The sequence below is a fragment of the Bos indicus x Bos taurus genome, chromosome 1 (genome assembly GCF_003369695.1).
Source record: "Bos indicus x Bos taurus breed Angus x Brahman F1 hybrid chromosome 1, Bos_hybrid_MaternalHap_v2.0, whole genome shotgun sequence".
Classification (NCBI taxonomy): domain Eukaryota; kingdom Metazoa; phylum Chordata; class Mammalia; order Artiodactyla; family Bovidae; genus Bos; species Bos indicus x Bos taurus.
The window spans coordinates 99362171-99385542 of NC_040076.1; the positions used below are offsets into that span (position 1 = coordinate 99362171).

A 23372-nucleotide genomic window follows, 5' to 3' on the forward strand; every position below is an offset into this window, starting at 1 on the left:
AGAAACGACTGAGTGACTGAACTGAACTGAACTGATTAAGGAAGCCTACAGAACAAGATAGGACTTAATGAATGGGTGTATAGACAGGTAGTGTGGGTATGTGTGTGGAAGGAAATCCACAGAGGGATGGAAGATCCCACTGTGAATAAAAACAAAGCAGCTAGAAATGCAAAGCATATTTAGAGAGCAGTAAGAATATTGCTTAGGTCTTCTCGAGTGGCACAGGTGGTAATGAATTCACCTGCCAATGCACAAGATGCAGGAGATGCAGGTTCAATTCCTGGATAGGGAAGATCCCTGGAGGAGGAAATGGTAACCCGATCTAGCAGTTTTGCCTGGAAAATCCCATGGACAGAGGAGCGTGGTGGGATACAGTCCACGGGGTTGCAGAGAGTCAGACATGGCTGAGCAACTACATGCACACACATACACACGCACAAACACACATGAGTACTGATTGGCTTGAACATGAGATGTGCTTCAGAAACAACCTCTAGATACTCCTAACAGCTTAAAATAGCTCCTGCAAGGAGAGAATCTATTTGAAACCTTGTATTCTATCTATAAAATCCAGGTGAATTTTGCTTTCTATTGCATTTATTCATGTATTCTTATTTTAATATAAAAATATTTTCTCCCAAACTCTTTGAGTAAAATGAACACTTAGGAAGGTGTGTCAGCTCTACCTGTGGTTTCCAGTAGCCCTGTCAAACATTTAACTGAACATTCACATTTTACTCTGAAAACCAAGGACAGAAGAATAAAGGGGAAAATGCTAAAAGAGTTGATTGGATCCAAGTATTATTGGGTCTCAAATAATAGGTCCAGACATTTGACTTTTGTCATGTAAGAAATGGAAAAACTAAGAAATATTTTTTAACAGGGTATTAGCCTTATCTTTTTGATTATGCTGTTTCCCCACACTGCTTGGAGTGACTTCCTCTTCCAAATCTTACCCATCTATAGGGTTCGGCTCTGTAGGTTCTGTTCCCTACAGCACCATGAGCAGGGACTTTCATGGAGAAAACAAGAAATGTTTGTAGAATGAATGTATATCAAGAGCTCCTGAATGAAATGATTAATCTGGTAGCAGGATGAAGGATGTACCAGAGGTGGGTAGCCTAGAGACAGGGAAATTTGTTAAGAGTCCTTTACAATTGTTCAGCCTTGAGCTAGTGAGTGCTAAGCTAGGAAGCTGTCATTGATTATTCAAAACAAAAAAGGAGGAATGAATATATAACATCACAGAGGCAGAATCTGAGGATTTTATTTGACTAAGGAAGAGAAAGACAAGCAGGAATTTGGAATTCTGGTCTATTAACCAATTTTGAGAATTTAGTGAGTCCTCCTGTGGAGGGAAGGTAGAAATTTTAGATTTTTGATATTAGCTGATGGAAACTATAATGGAACTGTCAGCTGTCAAGTGAGAACAACTCAACACTGGAAAAAGTCATGAATGAAGATAGATTTAAGAACCACGTTTATAGAAGTGAACTGGAAATTCACTGGTGGTGAATATAAAACCTGCCGGGGTCCAGCCCCGGCTGATCCAGGGTATTCGAAGGAGAGACGGCATCCGCGACCTATTTATTTAAATATTGATCAAAGATATAAAGAGTAATAGAATGAGGATAGCTCAGTGAGGAAATTCAGTGGAGAAAAGTGGCTGAAATAAGGATAGCTCAGTAGGAAAATTCAGTGAAGAAAAGAGGCTGAATAAAATTCCAAAGCAAGGAATTTACGTCACCTATGAAGGCCGCAGGCGTCCTCCCGTTCTCCCGAAGGAGAGGAGACACTAAGGCCTCCCCAGTCAGATCTTAGAAGCCCAGGCAAAATTAGTAGGCTTGACGAGCTTCCCCGCCTTAGAGGAAAAATTCAGCCAGAAGGTGAAAGAAAGAACGACATGGGGAGACCAAGTTTTGGTGAACAAGGCCCACACTTTATTTTCCAAAGTAGTTTTTATACCTTAAGTTATGTATAGAGGATAATGGGGGAAGGGGTAGGTAGAGTCATGCAGTAAGCCAGGCTTTCTTCCTGCAAACTTATCATATGCAAAAGTTTAGGTGATTTGCACCATCTTCTGGCCTGGAGGCCTGTTAACATTTTAAGACCCTTTCTTCAGAAAACTTATTTTTCTCTAAAGGTGATTAGTCAGGCACCACCCTCCAAAAGCATTAAAGTTGCATTCCTATAGGGCAAAGGTGTGGTGGGCTATAACAAGAAAAAGAATTAACTCAAGGGTTCAAGGTTACAAACATTGAGGCTACTACTTACATTTCTATACACCCATTATATCAATCAATACACTGCCAAGGACACAGTAGGTAAGGGATATGGAGATTTAGCAGCAAACATTGGCCCAACAAGTGAAAAACCCTTCACCAATACAATTTCTAATCAATCTTTTAACTACTCAAAGGAATCTGTGTTTAGACAGTTTAGAACATCTCCTGCCTCTTACAGTTGGGAGGCTCTGAACAATCACATGTGGCCGGAAAAACCTATTCAGGCAGGCTAGAGGATTTCCAAAGGAGTTTGTAGGTTGAAACACTGTCACACCCAGGAATTATTAACTGGAGCTGTAAGCTAACTCTTTTTTCAGAGAGAGGTAGTGGGGGACAGCCCCCGTAAAGTCAGAGGTGTAGGTGAAAGCACAAAGCAGAAAGTAGGCAGACTCTGGTTTGGGGGTAGATGCTCGAGAATTTCCAGGGGGACTCCTGAGGCTCGATCCTGCCTTTGCATATGCCGAGCCTCCTTCCTCATGACCTTTGCCACGGGCGGAGTTCCTCACACTGGCTCCTGGCAGTGATAGACTTCCAGCTGAGCTATTCCAGATCCTGAAAGATCATGCTGTGAAGGTGCTGCACTCAATATGCAATATGCTGGCTCCCGGCAAAAACCCAATACAAAAACAATACAAAAACCAATACAAAAACAATACAAAAAACAATACAAAAACAATACAAAAACCAATACAAAAACAATACAAAAACCAATACAAAAATAATACAAAAACCAATACAAAAATTGATGGTTTACAAAACCCCTGCACAAGCCCTTTTGATCAGAGAGAGGGGAGTGGATGAATGATGGTCAACAGTGTCCATATCGAAAGGTAAGAGAGAGAGAAGGAAGGGGCAACAGAGTACAAGGAGTGACAGGTCAGGGAACAGGAAGAGAAGCAGGGCATTTGGCAACAGAAGAGTTTCCAGAACAAACTCATCCATCAGAGGGTGAGGAGTTGGTAGGGCAATTGGAGATCTTTAGTGTGAGTGAAACATAAGCAAGGTTTCAGGAAAGTGAAGACAGAATGTGGGTGGAGACACCAAGCCTGGGGTTACAAATGCCCCTTTGAAGTGAGTGTGGCTCTAGAAGTGGGGAGAGGCTTGCCAGGGCTGGTAGCCAGAGTTCAATCAAGAGGAAACAAGGTGGTCCTATAACTTGATGCCTCCAGTATGTAATTTTTAAGCTCCTCACCAGGCATCAGGCATTTCATTCTCTGTCCTTTCTGATCTGTCCTCAAATTCACCAGTAATGCCTCAGGATACTGACCTTTAAAAAAATTTTCTGTTGAAAACATCTCTGTCCTCCATCCCATTCCTTTGAAGCTGCATTTTCAAGTGTTCCACAAACAGTTCCTCAAGATGCCGTATGAGAAAGTACTCTGTGGTCAAGTAAGTCTGGAAAATGCCACAGGGAATATAAACATGTTAAATATCCTGGATGAACTGATGAAAAGAAACTTTAATGATTTTGTCTAAACTATCCAATATTATTTGTTCACAGACTACTCTTTTGTCTTGTTACTGCCATGAAATTCTTAGTGGTTCCATTTTGGAGACATTTTATTTTTAAGGTCTTGGTGGTGGATGATTAATCTGATAAATGCACACATGTTTGGTATTAATGATTGTGAAAGGAAGATTAACCTTCTGATATTCATAATTTACCAGGGAATTTAAGAGAGACTTCAAAAGGAAGTTCAGTGTTGGGATTTAGCATTATGGATGACAAGTAGGGATAAAGTTTTGGATAGCATCTTCTTTTTTTATTTTTTAAAAAATATTTATTTATTTGGCTGTGCCAGATCTTAGTTGCAGGATCTTCAATCTTTGTTGTGGCACATGGGATATTTTTTAGTTGAAGCAGGCAAATTCTTTAGTTGCAACATGTGGAATCTAGTTCACTGACCAGGAATGGAACCCAGGCCCTCTGCATTGGGAGTGTGGAGTCTTAACCACTGGACCACCATGGAGGTCCCCAGCATCATCTTTTAGACTTCTCAAATCACGCTATTCAACTGTGGGATGGCTACTCCATATCTATATCACTTTTATTTCCACGGCTAAGTGCAATATCCTTTTTTCACTAGGTCTATTACTGTGTTTAGACCTCAGAACTTCAATCAGTTTTCCATCCAGCCTGAAGAATGGAAGGGAGGAATTCAACACCATGATGATATATTATGTGCTGCATTTTCACCTCCACAAACTCTTGTTACAGGTTACTTGAATGTTCACTTGACAATCAGTGGTATAGTTTCCTTTGCCTCACTTTTAAAAAGCCTTTTCTCAACTACAAAATGAACAGGTTTCTTAAAGAAGCTGTCCTTGTACTTTAAACTAAATCTGGTCCTTATTTCTAGGGCTGTACAACAGTGGTTACAAACACCATCTCTGAAGCCTGGCTACCGGGCTTCAGATCCTGGTTCTACAAGTTGCCACTACCTCATATTGAGCAAATTATTTTGACTCTAAAATACCGTTTTCTCTGGCAAATAATAATTTACCAGCATGTTGGTTTATAGTGAGGATCACATAAGATAATCTGTGTATGGGTTTAATCCAGTGCTTACAATAATCCCGTCAGTAAATACTAGCTTTCGTTTTCATTGTCCTTTTCTGAGGAGCAACCTCAGGGTTGTTGGGTACAAATCACATTTCTGAAGCACTCAGATGTTTCATAACAGGAACACCCTCTGGGCACAGTTTACTCTAAGTAATGTTGGTTAACGACTGGTCTCACAAAAAGTCTATAAATCCAAGCTCTTGACAGGATCCATGGGCATACTTTGATGTGGCATATTAAAGAGGATCAGAAATTGTTGAATTATTTCCAACCAAAGAAAACAATTTATAAAGACAGATTGCACCATGAAATTATAAAGTCCGTATTTTGACAGCCTGATTTGTTTTATAGGACCAAAAATGTCATTAATTAAGATGAATGAAAAATTACAGGAAAAGAATATACTTTTTATATCCAAGAACACTTGGATATCTACAAAGTGTTATCATATGAGGTTTTCTGCTTCATCTACACTTAGAATTTTGTTTTCAGAAGTTCCAGGAGGGCCAACTCTGCAGTTGAATTTGCTCTAAAGCTGCTGGAAGTCTACCCTGCAGCACGTACCATATACTGAAATGTGATTAAAACAATATCGCTGTGTAGCTGATATTGAAGTGTCATAAAATACCATTGTAACTGGGGAATAAAGGATCTCTTCATTCACTTTCATTCCTTCAATCCTATGTGAACATGCTCGGTCAAACACTTTGCAAGTGAAGCATTTTAAAATGTTAAGAGAAGGTGGATGTTCCCATGAACAGCTAGCCCGTGGAAGCTTATCATCTTTGGCCGGTTTGTGAGTTACACAGGTTGCCTCTCTGCGACAATACAGAGTGCAGTAGGCATTACTCGCTTCTCTTTTCAAATCCCAAGAAGGACACCATCAGTACATACCACTCAGCTCTTGTCTTTTGCTCTCCTCTTGCTGTTGGCCCTCTGCTCACTAGGGAGCTCTTCTCATGGGGCTGCTGAGAACCGTGGTCTGGGTATGCACTGCTCCTTCTAAAACCAGCTTGGTCAGACTTAGCCTCACTGTTTGGACTTTTCTGTGTTTTCTGCATGGAACAGTATGAAAAGACTTGTGTAGGGAAAGTTCTAGGATTGGAGAAAGCAATATTCAATAAAGAACATATAAAAAATAAACAAAACACACACAACAAAAGAACAGATGTAGGAAACAAAACTTAGAAGGAAAATTCATTTGCCCTCAATAATAAACCAATAATATAGTAGTTATTATTACTATTTCAGTATTTGTAATATTCTAGGCAGTAGGTGCTTTTCATTCTTCAGAGCATAAATTCATTTATCAGACAAAAACTTTATTAACCCATTTTTTAGGTGAGGAACTTGTGGCATCAAGTAAAGTTAAATAACTTGCCAAGGTTACACAGCTGGTAGGTGGTAGAACCAGGACTCAAACTGATGAAGTACAAAGCCTTTATTCTGAATGCTTTCTTACCACAAAATAAAAAAAGATATAACAATAATCTCTATCAAACTTACTGAATGGTATTTTGTGAAGTTTCCAATTTCTAAAGTTTAGTAAAAACAGTAGTAATTACTATTCATTCATGTCTCCAAATATACAGAGAAAACTTACAAAGTGCCAGATTCCATGTAAGTTATTATGATAATGATTTCTTCTAATTGTTGTTGCTCATATTTTCTATCTAACTTTCTGGTAATTTCTATTCTCTGTCTTGGCTCCTGTAGGGAGTTATGATGGAGAAATTGTTCTGTGGAACAACAGCACAGAAAATGCTCACTATGTCCTTCACCCTGATTATCAGAGGCTGCTAAAATCAAAATCGGGTGAGTGCAAGTTTGAAACTAAAATAATGTGGCCTGGTTGTTTGTGCATGGGCCTGCTGCAGCTTGCTTCTGAATTATAGATGATTGGCTGTAAGCGCAAGGGATTAGTGATACCGTTGTCTTGTCAAAGTGACTAAAAAGAACCTTGAGATTTACTTGGCTTAGCAAATTCTCCATGGCTGGCTGTTCCTTTTCCTTATGCTACATCAGCGCTTCTGAATTACTGATGGTGGGGAACAGGACTCTCATTTTTATCTAGTTTATTTTTTGCCAATAAACCTCGCCAAATTGCCTTTGAGTGAACCTTGGGTACTCCTTGGTAGAAAAATGGGAACTCGTGTTCACTTGATAGGCTGCTCAGGCTTAGTCTAGAGCTTGTATTAAATATTATGCCACCTGGAAATCTTAAATTATTTCTTGCTTTAGAAACCTGTGTGAAGCATTAGATGGAATTATATTGTATTTTATGGAAGTTTAGCAGAGCAGATGAATATTTTATGCTTAAGCAAAATGTCTTGACAATTGCCTCTCACATTTTATTTTAGTTTCCTTAGATACTAAAGGTTTTTCCTTAGACTAATTTATTTGGGTAATGAATATGTCACACCTCATGTCCCAGTGACGTTCTGTTGTATCAACTGGATAAACTCACAGAGACTGAATTAGATTAGGAAAGGACTGGTCATCAGATACGGTTTTGCGTGTGTGTGTGTGTGTGTGCGTGTGTGTGTGTGTGTGTGAAAACCTGAGGGAGTAATTTGTTAGGAGGAAGAAAACTAACAAGAAATTTGGAGTTTACTTGGCTGCAGGCATGAAACTCTGACTTGCTTTATGTTTTCAATACAAAGAGCTCATCATTAGGGTTCATTTGAATCCTCAAGGGAGAAAGTGGAATTCTGCCTCTTTGCCACACCGGCCCTCAGGGGAATAGTCTTGTTCTCACAGCAGACTTAATTGTGACTGTGATTAAAAACACAGAGAGACAAATAGAAAAGAAAAGCAGATAATGTCAAATTTTTAAAAGACACAAGAAACATTGCTGTAGATTTCTGGCTTTGAATGTTTGAAGATACCTCTGTATACATTTTTCATAAGTATGTTCAGACTATTTATAGATTCTGAGATGAATATCCCCAGCTTTTATTAGTGTGACATGAAGATGGTATCATTAGATCATGGAAGTACCATTAAGGATATCCTTTTTAGGGTAACTCACTAACAAATAATATTGCTTAAAAATGATTTAAATACATAGTCATTATATCTCAAGTTCATTAAATTATTTACAAGCTTAATATTAATGATTAATAAGTTGAAAGTGGCATGATATTAGGATCACATTTGTCTTGAACATATCAGTATCTCTAAGATGTTATCAGGGACTACAAAATGAAGTCCCTATTAATTCATATCAAGAGAAAACACAATAAACTTATATGCAGTATGAGAAACAAAAATGGGATCAGTCTGTGAAGTTGAGGTTGAGGAAGTGAACTGCAGGGGGCTCCATGGATGTTGACTGGAAGCCCATTGTAAGACTTGCTGGAGTCATCAGAGATTGTGATGGGGGTGGCCTGTTGTTTTTCTTAAGTGTTTGAAGAGCAGATGCTTCTATTCATTAAGTCACCTGGCTTGTCTCCATCTCAGATACAGGGCCTCAAAAGCTTCTTGGTGCTGGGAGGAGCCCCTCTACCCACCCCACCTACGACCAGGCTACCCTGGGAGCCTGTTCCTTTGAGATGGACACTGAATGCAATCATGCTGTTATGAGGCTTTGCTTCCTTGAAGCAAGAAAAAACATCACAGAGACAGGTAAAATACATATTTATATTTTGACTATAGACTGCTTTGATACATTGTAAAATGTTGGGACAGGGAACCATAAAGAAAGTTCAATCTAATTTGATCTAGGTCTTGTAGAGTTTGACTGCATCTAGCAAACAGTCAGGACCAGATTACAGAAGTCACAGGCCACGGCCAACAAGGTTAAGGCTCAGGAGGATGGGTCCAGGAGCAGAAGCTAGACCAGACTCTGCCAGAAATTTATACCATGTGGTATATGTCAGGATCAGAGAGACAAAAACTCTAGGCAACAATCAGAAATGAAGAAAAGCTATGACAAACCAGACAGCATATTAAAAAGCAGAGGTGTTACTTTGCTGACAAAGGTCTATATAGTCAAAACTATGGTTTTTCCATTCGTCATGTATAGATGTGAGAGTTGGACTATAAAGAGAGCTGAGTGCCAAAGAACTGATGCTTTTGAACTGTGGTATTGGAGAAGACTCTTGAGAGTCTCTTGGACTGCAAGGAGATCAAACCAGTCCATCCTAAAGGAAATCAACCCTGACTATTCATTGGAAAGACTGATGTTGACGCTGAAGCTCCAATACTTTGGCCACCTGATGCAAAGAACTGACTCCTTAGAAAAGACCCTGATCCTGGGAAAGATTAAAGGTGGGAGGAGAAGGGGATGACAGAGGATGAGATGGTTAGATGCCATCACTGACTCAATGGACATGATTGAGCAAACTCTGGGAGTTGGTGATGGACAGGGAAGCCTGGCGTGCTGCAGTCCATGGGACTGCAAAGAGTCAGACATGACTGAGTGACTAAACTGAACTGAATCTAGCCATGGCATAGAGATTTGTTAGGTATAGGGCTCAGCATGGGCTTCCCTGGTGGCTGAGATGGTAAAGAATCCACCTGCAATTCAGGAGATCAGGGTTCAATCCCTAGGTTGAGAAGACCCCTGAAGAAGGGAATGGCTACTCACTCCGTTATTCTTGCCTGGGAAATCCCATGGATAGAGAAGCCTGGTGGGCTCCAGTCCATAGGGTTGCGAAGGGTTGGACACGACTGAGCAACTAAGTACACAAGCACAGGGCACAGCATGAAATATGCTCCAAATGTATGAGCCAAAGCCTACATGGGGTACAAGAGTTGCATCTGAGATGAACACACTGGCACATGTTATCAACATGGGCTAGGAGAAAATAGTGAGAAACTCGGAGATTGGAAACTATAGTGAAATTTGAAATGGCTGCTGCTAATTGCTGATCCCAGGTCATGAGAACTGCCTGCTCTTTGTCTTAATATTTTTGGTGGGGGTTAGTAGGTAATGCTTTGGGTGTCTATACCAACTGTGCATTCTTTTCAGAATAAATCTGGTTAGAGCTGCTTCTAAGATACATGCTAACATATGATTTACCACAGTTATTTGATATTATAATAGATGAAATAACTATTTGCTTAATTTCCTTTTTGTCTTCAGTGGTGATGTAAACATGGTATTGATGCAGCCTGCATCTTCCCAAAATAAAAATCTGCTTCTGAAAGCAATGCATATACTTTTCTTCTGAAAAAATAATTGTTTAATTTTAGAAGTATTTTTCCTTAATGTTAGAAATCTAGATCTATATGTATAATAAGATTGAAAAAAGAAATAAACATATCTGAACCCTGTTTTCCATATTCACTTTCTCATATTCAATTTGAAGATAGAAAATCTGCATGATTTTCATGTAAAATTTTTTTGCATTAAAAATCAATAAAGGTGTATACCCTTATAGAGTTCTAGAATCATTGTGGAAAATTTAGAATAGACCTTGAAATGGTTAGAGTCTAAAACTTTCTATTTTCCAGAATGCATCTACACTCACAAAATGAACTGTTATCCTGAAATTGCTCTCATTTCCTCAACACTAATTCGTCTTAATGTTATCAGTATTCCCAAATTGTTTCCACTGAAGCGGCTACATACCATTATTTCTACCTTAAACAGATATCATTGTTAATAGGCAGCTCATTTGTGAAGCAAATTGGAAGTCATCTACAGATTTATCAAATAATAATAGGAACTTTGCCACAGAAGAATAATTTAGGTAAAGTACTTCTACATGCATATAAAAATGGAAAATGAAAAGGTTAGTTCTAGGCCTGTGAACCAAAAAAGTGTTCCATAAGAACTTGCAATGAATTCTTGATGAAAGATTAAAAAGCAAGCTCATAAGTAGATTTCTAAGCATATGGCTGCATAGAGAAACCCATAGCTGTGCTACTGTAACTATACATATATGCACAGCCAGCTCTGTGCATGAGGAATTTTACTACTTTGGTATATGTGTCCAATGGGTAGTTAAGAAAGATGGATTTTCTGTAATTGGAATATTATCATAATGTTGAAATTAATATTTTGTAAGTATGTCTGAAGTAACAGATCAATTTTATCAAAATTTTGAAACCCAAATAATATCAAAATAATGAATGAAGGAGTGGTAACTAGATTTTATAGAACATCTTATGTATCCTACCTCACTTAATACTCAGCACAAACCAGTGAAGCTTTCATTGGGCTTTTCCCAGTGTATATTTGAGAGAATCAGAGTGCTGGGAATTGATCTCAGGGCTACTCCCCTGTCCAACATCCATATGCTTTCAACAAGGAAACTGAGGAGAAAGTTGTTTCTTGTGTTTGTAGTTTCCTAATTAGGTGTTCTCATATATTAGGGGGAGCCAACCTGGTATCATGTGGAGGATCTGGGTATGTCAGATTCTGGGATACATTTAAGAAGCAACTTTTGGCTGAATTTTTGGCTCATAGTGGAGTTGGTTCTATTATTATGTCTACTGATAAATCAAATCGATACCTCGCCACAGGAGATCTGGAGGGCTGGTTAAAAATCTGGAATATAGAGGTATGTTGAAAAAATTTTCACATTATCATTATAATTTTTGATTGTCTTTTGTTTCAGATAATTATGAATCAGGTCTTGTCTGTTTCTAGATAAAGGAAGAAACATTCAGTAGTCTAAAGAAAACTTATGTATTGATCAGAGACTTCTTTAATTTATGGAGAAAAACAGATTTTTCTCAATATTGAAAATCCTCTATTAATATAGTCAGGTCAGTCTCCCAATTTAGGAATGCAGTATTGTTAGTACGGTTCTACAGCATTGTTTGAGAATAAATAGTTAAGATACGCCTCATTTTAAATGAGATAGTAAACATGATCTAAGTAGTGTACTGCCTTTTATCTAACATTGTTGTCATCTGAATTTGGGATTTTTTGTGTCACTGATTACCTGCTCAATTTTCTAATAATGCTGTAAAATTGTATAATATGTGACTACCTATACATGATAAAGTTCATCCACTTTATCTAATAGCTGACTTTACTGCTTATATTTTTCCATCCTTCCATTCCCCGTCCTTCCTTTCTGTCTACTTCTCAAGTTAGTCAAATCAGTTAGAAACATTTTCTTGAATGTGAATACCATTTTTCTAACCTCTGTTATCATGAGCTCTTCTTTTGCATTTGTATCACAGATTGCTATTCCCAAATGCACCTTTGTTCAATTTCTGTATCAGACTTTTTTTTTAAAAGTGGTATATCACTGTAGTCATTTCATATTTGGACATTTTAGAATTCTGGCATGTCTTTTCATTCAGGAGTACTGTCTTAATTCCAGCAAGAACAAACTCACACAGGCCCCAGCTCTGATAAGATCCGTCCGGCCTCACGAAGACTGGATAAGCTCCTTAGAGATGTGTGAGGCGGGCGGCCGCTCGCTAGTTCTCTCTGCCTCTGCAGACTGCAGCATTTGTGCGACTGATGTCTGTGGTGTTCCTGTCCAGACCTTTGGTCAGGTAGAAATATTGCTTCTTTACTATTCTAATATTTACTTGACATTTAGTATGAACTTGGCTTGGTTTCCATTTGAATCCCATCATCTAGTAAAGTTCATTAGTCATGAAAGAACTGACTTCCATTTCTGCAACTATAGCTCCAGGCATCCCTTATTAACCATGGCAGTTCCATCAAGTAGAGGACACTGGAGACATGGAAAGATGGGGGACCTAAGCAGCTTAAAATATGTAAAGATTTCTGAGCAAAATTTCTCCTCCAAAATAAGTGGATCTCTTCAGTTTCAAAATTCAGTAGAAATACAGTGTGGATAATTGTACTGCATTATTATAAAATAGATGACTGTGACAGTCCGATAATAATCAGGCAGTGATCAAATACAGAAATAAAAAAACAAATCTTTTGTGTTCATTGTCTGATTTATTCCTGCCAAAATTGCATTCATTAATGTTTTCTGAGTTTTTCCTGTTCTAAGGTCTCTAAGGGCGTGCTGTGTTGCTTCAGTTGTGTCTGACTCTTTGTGACTCCATGGACTGTAGCCCGCCAGTCTCCTCTGTCCGTGGAATTCTCCAGGCAAAAATACTGGAGTGGGTTGTCCTGCCCTGCTCCAGGGGATCTTCTTGACCCAGGGATTGAACCCTCATCTCTTACGTCTCCTGCATTGGCAGGCGGGTGCTCTACCACTACTGCCACGTGGAAGCCCTACGTGAATTATTTCATGTAATCTTTGTAACTGCCTGTCCTAGGGAGGAATGCTCATTGCTCCCATTTTACATATGAGGAAACAGAGGCACAGAGTTTAAATCAATTGCTGAGGTCACAGACACTAATAAGTGGTATAGTTTGGCTTTGAATTCAAGCTGTCATTTCACAGCTCATGTTTTTAATTTCTTCCTCCCGTGAAACTAAGCTCTGATTTATATGAGCCTACCAAAAAATGGAACCAGAGGTCTTGGAAGAAAGAAAATATTTATTGTCTCACATTTCTTTTTTCTGTTTGTTTTCATGGGTACTCGGTTCCTAGTCCCTTTTGTTTGGGGGACAATGTAGCAGTTTGTTGTATTTCAACCAGTACTGTTCAGACATGGTGGTATGAGCTCACCCTGGAACTTCAGCTTCTGTCTGGCTGGTTGACTTAGTCCTAGTCAGCAGCCTTGGATGCCGCTCTCATGCCCTGAGTATGGCGGTTCCCTTCATGCTGGGAGACAAAGTCTGTTGTTCCTTTTGTGGAGTCAGCTTGAGGATGTCAAGCTGTGCTGCCCCAGTTCCGTACAGCCCCTGAAGACATGGAGGGTGGTGGTAAATCAGAAAATGATGGTAAATTGGTGGGTGGATTGGCTGGGAAATGTGGGAGTTGCCACGTGACAGCCAAGAGCTGTATAGCCTTTTCTGCTCTGTAAATAAGGCAAGTGCTAGACTTTTCTTAGCAAAAAGAGTGTGTGAGTGGGAACGCAAATGGGTGTGTGGGCAGTTGTGGTGAGAGAGACAGCGTGGGGCATGGCTGGCATTCTGAACATGAAAGGAGTTGAAAAGCTGTCTGGCAGCTCTAGAAGTTACTGCAATCCTGACATTGCTACAAGGCCACGCCACACGGGCTCTGGTAAAAGGAGGTGCAAAGAAACAAAGTCATCTGGCAGGTGGTGTCTGGAGTATAAGTACCTTTTGTGTGTGTGTGTGTGTGTGTGTGTGTGTGTGTTAGATGCTCAGTTTTTTCTGACTCTCTGGATCCCATGGACCTTAGATGATGCTACAGCAAGAAATAGGACTATTCTAGGTATGGGTGCCACAAAAACTGTGTCCAGAAAGCACAATCTTTGTGGAAATTTTATTAGGATTAAGAAATATATGCTAGTAAAACTGTTCATTTGTATGCCTTTGGTCGTTTTCCTTAGTTGTTTTGTAAAGTCTTTTGTATTTCGAAGGACTTTAGCCTCAAAAAGCCTCCGTGAAAATAGTTTGGTTTTATCCCTTCTGTTCAACATAGGAAAAGAGCCACTAGAGCCTGGGTAGTTTTAGAAAGTAAAGGCTGGCAAAGCAGAGGACAGCTGGCTTTTCTAGTCCCTTCTGCCTGAGCTTTAATTTTTTTTTTTTTTTTGAGAGCTCACTTTTATTAAGCTCTTGGATATGGTGCTGCTAGTTTCAAGGGCCAGAGGAGGCAGTGGGAGGGGAGGGACATAAAAAGGAGGGGAGGGAGAAAAAGGAAATTAGTAGATAACTGGAAAAAAGCAACAGTGAATGTTCTTCTCATGGTTTGAGCAGAGGCATGATTTCACACAAAGATATGGTAGGCAGATGGAAATACTTAGAGAAGAAGAGACTCCATTTGTAAATATGACTAGGGTCAGAACAATTTTTTCCTGATCCACCTTGATTTGTATAGCATAGTGACCTTTGATCTATATTTGAATGTTGCATTTGTCTTTTAGTTGAATTAATTTTGGTCTAGTAGTTATAAAAACAAAAGGAAAGGCAATCATGTATTTTAATTTCCTTCATTAAGCCTTCATCTTCCGATTGCAATCAATTTGATTAACGTATTCAAAATTTCATGTAATTGTGGTTCAGGATATTTCATAAAAGAAGTTTTTTTTTCCTTAACAACTGTGAATCAGTTTTACAACATGGCTATTCATCTGAGGTTGGTTTTCAAGTTAGATTTTTAAACGTAAGTAGCGCGCTATGTCTATTTCTAGAGTTGGAGAGATGGAGTGGGGATGTTTATCTGTGGAGATACATTTATCCCAGGAAACTGTCAGACGATTGTGGTATAAAAAGAAGTGAGATGGTTCGTGTGCTTCTTCAGTGTCCATCACAGCACTGACCACTGTTGTGCTCTACAGAACTTGTGTTCTGGTGCCCGCTCCTCAGCTGATGCTTCTGATACTCAGTGACTTTGATTGAGCTTATTTACCCAGTGTTTAAAATTTAAGTTTCCCATGTTTGAACATGAGTTTTCATATAAGATCCGTATTTCTTACTTCTCTCGGAAAAGAACATATGTCATTCCCTGAGAGTTGCTATGGCTCCCTTAATGGAAAATGGGCTTACTCTAAGTCAGTGTAGTCCCATCTTTCTTTCCCTTTTGTTTATGAACACTGAGGCTGAATTTAATTTACTATTTATCATCCTATATGAGACCTGATCATTCATTGACACTATATTCCTGGGCCCTGGAGGCATTCTACTCTGTAAATCCTTCTGACAAAGGTTGATCAGTTGCAGGTGAGATATGCTGGGGATCCCTAATGTTCTCTCATCATACAGGCTGTGTTCCCTGAGGCATTCCTGTGGATGCAGTGTGAACTGGTAGAAGACAAATTATAACTTCAGAAAATTTCTGTTTGCTTCTTATGATGCATCCCTTTCTAATGTTATTAAACTTACATGTGTATGGTCCATCTCCCTTTTAAGCCTATAAGCTCCTTGAGAACAAGAGCCATATATCCTTCATTTTTGATGTCCTGAGGATTTCAATAAAGAATCTAGCACATTTAGTCACTTCACTCCTGTCCCAGTCTTTGCTACCCCATAGACTTTAGTCCACCAGTCTCCTCTGTCCATGGGATTCTCTAGGCAAGAAGATGAGTGGTTGCTATGACTTCCTCCAGAGGATCTTTCCGACCCAGGGATCAAACCTGCATCTCTTATGTCTCCTGTATTAGTAGGCAGGTTCTTTACCATTAGCTCCAAGTGGGAAGCCCAAATGTTCAAGGAAAGTACAGTTTATAAAAATAAATCTCTCTCTCTCTCTTTTTTTTTTAGGAAAAGCATTGGCAACTTGAAAACTGTTCTTCTGTTCCTAAAAGAGACACTAATTTAATGGGAAATAAGATTCAAGAGAAAAGCATAAAGGAAATTCGTTTATTTTCTAAGGAGGAATCATGTTTAGACCCATCAAAACATTCGCTACTTGATAAGAAAACATACAGGTTAGTACATCTTACCTGTAAAGGGTAAAATTGGCCCCCAGTTCCTTCTATGCTCTGTGGAATGTCTAATAACTACCTCAAGATTTCGCTCACATTGTGATCATTGGTAGATGTGTGTGTGTGTGTGTGGCAGGGGGAGAGCTTATATTCTCAGGCTGATATCTGATTCTTACTTCTTGTCTCTTTGTAATGATTGATTTCTATCCTGTCTTCTAGTCTTCTGTGTCTATTCCATCATCAACCTAATTTTGGAAATTAACCCTTTTCTTCAAAAGCAATATATGTGTGTATGTGTGTATGTACGTGTCTGTCTAGCTAGCTACCTCTCTTAGAATGTATGTCAGATTTTACTTCTGGTTTTGGTAAGGCACACAGAGATTTGTGGGCTTCCCAGGTGTTTCAGTGGTAAAGAATCTGGCTTTCAACGCAAGAGCTGCAGGAGACGAAGGTTCAATCCCTAGGTCGGGAAGATCCCTGGAGTAGAAAATGGCAACCCAGTCCAGTATGCTTGTCTAGAGAATCCCATGGACACAGGAGCCTAGCAGGCTACAGTCTATAGATTCACAAAAAGCTGGACATGACTGAGCATGCCTGCATTCACAGAGGTTTATGTGACAGAAGGTCAAAGAGCTTAACTTTGAATATTGAACATTACTCTCATTCTTTGACTTCTAGTCTTTCCTTCCTGTTGTTCAGCCATTTCATCTCTTCTGCCACTCAGATGGATCCCATTCTTACATTCCTCTAACTCTCTAACGCCAGGCAGTTTTAATTTTTTTTTTTTGGTTTATTTGTTTTCTATATTCTTCATAACTCATGGTCTTGTAATTTCATCTTTTGTATTAAACATTTTTTTTAGAAAACAATTTTATTCATTGTATTTTCTTTGATACAGTTGGCATTTCTATTACCACATGCCTATATTACTTTTTTAAGCTCTATAGAAAAATTGCATAGAAAGTAGAGAGTTCATACATACTCTGCCCTCAGCCCATACAGTGTCTAATGTTAGTGTGGTACATTTGTTACAATCCATGAACCAATATTGATACTTTATTATTAACTAAAGTCCATAGTTTACATTTAGAGGGTAAAGTTGAGCATTCTCTGATGACACTACCCAGAGACCTCTGCCTTGCACTTTTCTAAATTAATGCACTCTTTGACTAAACTCTTGGGGCTCAGACCCGCCAGTTGGGGTTTTTCTGTTCCAGTCTCCTCACCCTGGCAGCCTTGCCTCTTGCATAACTTCCCTTGGGTTAACTTCTGCTTGGCCAATAGGAAACCCACACATCCTTGCCACCCCAGCTACTCGACAGTCACTCCTTCTCCTCCTGCTCGCTGGGGCAGTTTCAGTCATAGTAGACTTTTTCAGATATTAATTCACTGGTTCACTGTGTCCCTCTAAGGGTTATCCTGGGCAGCATATGTTTAGCTTTTTGCGTGGCTTATGTGAATGGAAGCTAAAACTGAGAGGAAGAGTCCTTCCTCTTCCATGAGGGTGGGACTCAGTCCTTACCTGTGACTCTCTCCAGTGCAAATCTCTCTCAGAATTTCTGCATCCTTAGTCTTTTTTTGTCCTAGAGTGGTGGTTGATCTGAGCATCACAAGATCAGTTTTGGAGCCACCTTCTTGACAAAGGGAGCAAGCACAAGGAATTGATCTAGCACCTCAGTTTGAAATGTGGGAATGCTGTCTACCTCCTAATTAATTAATTATTTTGCTTTCAGACTTTTTGGACCTCTGTTGATAAGGAGGTAGAGGAAAAAAAATTCCCTTTTAAACATCCTGTTACACTAAATTACCCTTTGGTATTTGTTCTTCCATTTCCTTGAATTATGGCTTGCTAAAATGTCAAGTGGCATTTTGCTTTCAGTCAGAAGAATCTTTCAGTTTAGAAATATAGCATGACTGATCCTGTACAAGAATAGAACACTGAGAATGGAAAACTTGGGGTATGGTAAAATGCCCCCACCCAGCCGCCCAACTTAATCAGGAAATAAAGTTACCCCAGGATAACACCGATTGATCATTATTTCTCTTTCTGTGACACTTCCAGAAGACTGAATCCAAATGTCCACAGATTCTTATTTATTTCAGCCAAATACTAATTTCCCATTCCTTATGACAATCTCAGTCATTTAACTTTAATCAACCTTTCCTTAGAGTTCAAAATTGGCCTCTTGAACTCTTTACTTCTTTTTGGACTTCTGTCTCATCTTATTTCCTTTCCTGTTGTCCCATGACACTTGTCTTCTGAAAATTAGTGCTGATGTGTAGATACTTAAATTCACAGATTTCTCTTAAAACTAGAGCTTTGCATCTGCTAGATTAGATAAGACTACAGCAGAGTGATCTTCTTACCTTTGTTATATATTTCTGTGGGCCTTGGGAGAGGTTTCTGGCAGTAAAAATCGAAGTTATCCCTGTTTACTGCATCTTTTCAAGTGACAATATACCCCAAAATATCTGTGGTCTTTAAAATTTCTGCCTTTAATTCAAATGGGTAGTTGGCATAATTTTAAAAATTTGTAGTAAAGAGATAGTACAGAATAAAGTAATTTTGAAATTTTTGAACTAATGGGAAGAAAAAAATTAAAAACATATCCTTAGAATTGACTTGGCAGGTACAGCCCTGACTTCTCCCAGAAATATGTTCATGAATCCTATGGAGAAAACCTAAAAATGCAATACAGCTGTCAGATGTAAAGTATCTTTTGTGCTCTTCATCCAGTATTGAAGAGATTATAGATTACCGTTTACCTAAGAAAATATTATTCTGAAGAATGTGCCCTATTCCTAATCAGATCAGGAAATCCAAGGAGAAATCATGCCAGTTCTCATCTATATGCAAAAGTATGAATGAAAAGTAAATACATGAAAGAATTTAGAGAGACTAAAAGGGGAAAAGCACATTTGGTGAATGTATGCAGGTGGGGAAATGTTTAAATGGAGAGGGAGGAAAAATAAGAAAGATAGAGATACAAAAAGAAAAAGCCGTTCAGGATGGGGAACACATGTATACCTGTGGCGGATTCATTTTGATATTTGGCAAAACTAATACAATTATGTAAAGTTAAAAAAAAAAAAGCCAATAGGAAATAGAAGAAGCAGGAATAATAAAGGAAAAAATTAAATCATGTAAAGCCATGTTCTCACCTTAACTCCTAAGAGTCTCTTTCTAGGATAAAATCTTTGCATTTATTATGTTCTGTCTTATACATAAACATCAGGTTTCCATAGACTTAACATATTTTATGATATAATGTGTGAGAAGAAGGTAGGTGGTAAAACGTCATCTTCAATTTAAACCTGAGGAGATGAATGAAGATGAATATGGAGTTTAACAGAGAATAGGAAGTTTTAATGCTTAGTTAACAATTGACCCAAAGAAATAGATTTTTCCCTTCTATAGTTTCTACAAATGTCATATTACCATCAGAAAATGGGAAAAAAATAAAATGACTAAAAAGATAAAATAGAGAAAGAAAACCGCAGTGTACATGCATTTTTCTTAATGTATAGCAATATTTGGTTTCTGGACTCACACAAAAGTATTCTAATCTAGATAAATTACAGATAAAATGAATAATTTAGGCAATATAGCCTTAGAATACTTCTTTATTATGAAAATAATACATGTCCATTAGGATAAAAATTGGACATACAAATAAGCAAGACGAAAAAGATGAAAAGAAATCATTAACAGCAAAACCACCGCTAACACTTAGGCATTTCACTCTTCAGGTCTTGTTCCGAGCATGCTAATGCAGCTAAACAAATATGCATTTTATAAAAGTGAGGATGTAGTACACATAGTTTGTAACCTGTTTTACAACCTAAAAAACATACAGGTAGTACATTTCCATGTTATTTAATATGAGTGTCCCCAGATGTCAATATTCACGACAACTCCTTAAGAATTATCATGTAGCTTTCTAAACATTCTCTTCTTTTAAATATTTAAACTGTTTACAAGTTTTAACTGGGAACATTTCTTTAAATACCTTCATGCATACGTGTTGGAATACCTGACCACATTCATCATTAGAATAAATTATTTGAAACGGAGGTGTTGAGTCAAAGTTTTAAAGGTCTCTGAGTCTTGCTAAATTGCTGTCCCAATGATGTGTGGGCTCTACCACCAGCAGGAAAGGGAAATGACTGTGTCTGAACGAACACTGCATGTTGTCATTGTCTTAAAATTGTTGCTCTGATAGACTGTCAGTGTTTTAAGTTGGACTTTTAAATTATTTGTGAGAATAAACATTTTCACATGTTTATTAATCTTTAATAATTCAGTAACAAACTTGAAAGAGGTATCTGATGTCTGGTAGACTAATTCCCAATCCAGCCGTAAGAGAAGCATATTCCAGCCGTATCTTGAATAAATCCCATAGGCTACACTCACCATTGTACAGATAGACTTCTCTGTTATTGAACCACTCTTCATTTTAGAATGACTCTATTGGTAAGTCAGACCTATCCATCTGAACACACTCTAATCCATCTTTATTCTTATGCTAGGGCAACAAAGAGCACTCTGTCTTTGGAGTGCTCCAGAGCACTCCGTCTGCTATGATCTGACACACTTTTCTTTGGCTACCATTAAAAAAATATTTATGGTGAAAGGATTATTTATTAGAAGACAGGGTAAAAGAATTAGTTGAGAAATGAAATGTAGATTTCCATTAATTTCTCAGTAAATTTGTATAAAACAGAAGGCACACTTACCGATTCTTAAACATACGAGATGATTAGGTTCTAGAGTCCATATTATTATTAGAAGGGAATTTATATTTAGTATTATTTATATGATATTGATTTTCTAATTATTCTGCCAGTAGAGCTTATGTGATAAAATAGGAGTAATTGTAAATGTAAAAATTTTTAATATAAGATTAAAAAAAAGAATATTAGAACTGACTGCATATACATGTGCTTAGTGTATGACTCTGTGTGACTTTATGGACTGTAGCCCACCAGATTCCTCTGTCCATGAGATTTTCCACGCAAGAATACCAGAGTGGGTTGTCATGCCCTCCTCCAGGGTATGTTCCCAATCCAGGTATCAAATTCTCATCTCTTGCATTGGCAGGCAGGTTCTTTACTGGTGAGTCATTGGAGAAGCCCCAGAATTGGCTTTTGGGAATATTGGAACACCTAATTTGAGTGGTAAATATTGTATTATTCTGTCCTAAAGTGATAGTAGTCAATACTTACTGAGCTCTTACCATATTCTAAGCATTCTTCTAAGGTTTTTATGGTTTAGCTCATTTAATTGTCACTATAATCCTTGGTCATGTATGGACATGAGAGCTGGAGCCTAAAGAAAGCTGAGCTCTGAAGAATTGATGTTTTTGAACTGTGGTGTTGGAGAAGACTCTTGAGAGTCTCTTGGACTGCAAGGAGATCCAACCAGTCAATTCTAAAGGAAATCAATCCTGAATATTCATTGGGAGTACTGATGCTGAAGCTGAAGCTCCAGTACTTTGGCCACCTGATGCTAAGAGCTGACTCATTGGAAAAGACCCTGATGCTGGGAAAGCTTGAAGGCAGGAGGAGAAGAGGACACAAGAGGATGATATCGTTAGATGGCATCACCGACTCGATGGACATGAGTTTGAGCAAGCTCTGGGAGTTGGTGACACGGAGGGAAGCCTGGTGTGCTGCAGTCCATGGGGTTGCAAAGAGTCGGACATGACTGAGCAACTAACTGAACAGAACTCAACTGATAATCCTTGGTGGTATCCACAGTTGTAATCTCCATTTCATGACTAGGAAAGCAAGACAGAAAAAAGTTAAGTGACTTACACAACCTATAAGAGGTGAGCCAGGGACCCTAAAGCAGGCTCCAGAGTCAATACGCTTTGCTGCTGCTCTATTCTGCCTGTGCAACAATCAACATGTGGCAGTATTGAAATTTTGTTGGTCTCTGAGTCAAGTGATCAAACGTTTTGTTAAGCATCTGCTATTGGTAAGCAACTCCTCTAGGCACCTTCACTTCCTTTAATGCCCAATAGGGCACTTGGGAACTTGACAGTCATCATTCCTCCCTTGTACATCCAGCACTGAGAGACGGGAAATATGGTCTTCCCTTCTCATAGAATTGATGGCAAGGATGCCATAGTCCATAGTAGGCCCCCATCTTGCATCACCCCATAAGACATTTTTGCAAAAGTTTTAAACTCTATCTATGCTCTGTATTAGCTTCCCAGGTAGACAATCCCCAAGCTAGTGATAAAGAACAAACACCCCCTGCCCCAGCCTGCCCCAGCCAATGCAGGAGATCCAAGAGATGTGGGTTCAATTCCTGGTTCAGGACGATCCCCTGGAGAAGGAAATGGCAACCCACTCCAGTATTCTTGCCTGGAGAAACCCATGGACAGAGAAGCCTGGCAGGTTACAGTCCATAGGGTTGCAAAGAGTTGAACATGACTGAGGAGACTTAGCACATGCACACATTTTCTTTATTTCACTTCTGAGGTGGCATAGTGGTAAAGAATTTGCCTACCAATGCAGGTGAGGTGAGTTCAAACCCTGGGTCACGAAGATCCCCTGGAGGAGGAAATGGAAACCCATTCCAATATTCTTGCCTGGAGAATTCCATGGACAGAGGAGCTTATAGCCCTGACAGGCTACAATCCATAGGGTTGCAAAGAGTCAGACATGACTGAGCAGGCACACATGCATGCTGTTTATTACATCCTTTAGTTTCTTTGTATTTGTCCACCAGGAATACTGGAAACTTGGGAGTATTCACCTCTTTCCAGTTCCCTGTACATTTTCATAGTCACCGTTTTCCCAGGAGTCAAATGTCTTTGGAAATGAAGCAATAGATTGGCCTTTGTGGTTTGGGGAAAAATTTCCATCTACCCTCAGTCTTTTGGATGGCAAAGATTTCCTTTAAAAAAGTTATAATTCTAAATAATTTATGTAGATACTCCCCCCAGTCAAGGAGGTAGAACTTAACTTTCCTCTTCATCTGCCTTCAGGGAGTATTGTGTAGACATTTAGGGAAAAAGTAACTTTGCTGAGACCTGGCAAGCAACCTTGGCCAGTTGATAAAGTTTACATCAAACAGTGGTAAGTCAGGTCAATAGCAGGTGCCCTTGATAAATTGTGGGCTTCCC

The 23372-nt window shown here is 38.9% G+C and overlaps 1 protein-coding gene across 2 annotated transcripts in view; it reads left to right on the forward strand.

The window, feature by feature from the left end:
- The window catches only part of WDR49 (WD repeat domain 49), a 168792-nt gene that overhangs the window by 113118 nt on the left and 32302 nt on the right, over positions 1-23372 (forward strand). For both annotated transcript variants that reach the window (XM_027542017.1, XM_027542010.1), the window contains 6 exons: positions 4373-4503; positions 6565-6663; positions 8311-8475; positions 11173-11360; positions 12115-12312; positions 16073-16239. In XM_027542017.1, coding sequence (XP_027397818.1) covers positions 4373-4503; positions 6565-6663; positions 8311-8475; positions 11173-11360; positions 12115-12312; positions 16073-16239 — 948 coding nt within the window. The remainder of the gene's footprint in view (positions 1-4372; positions 4504-6564; positions 6664-8310; positions 8476-11172; positions 11361-12114; positions 12313-16072; positions 16240-23372) is intronic.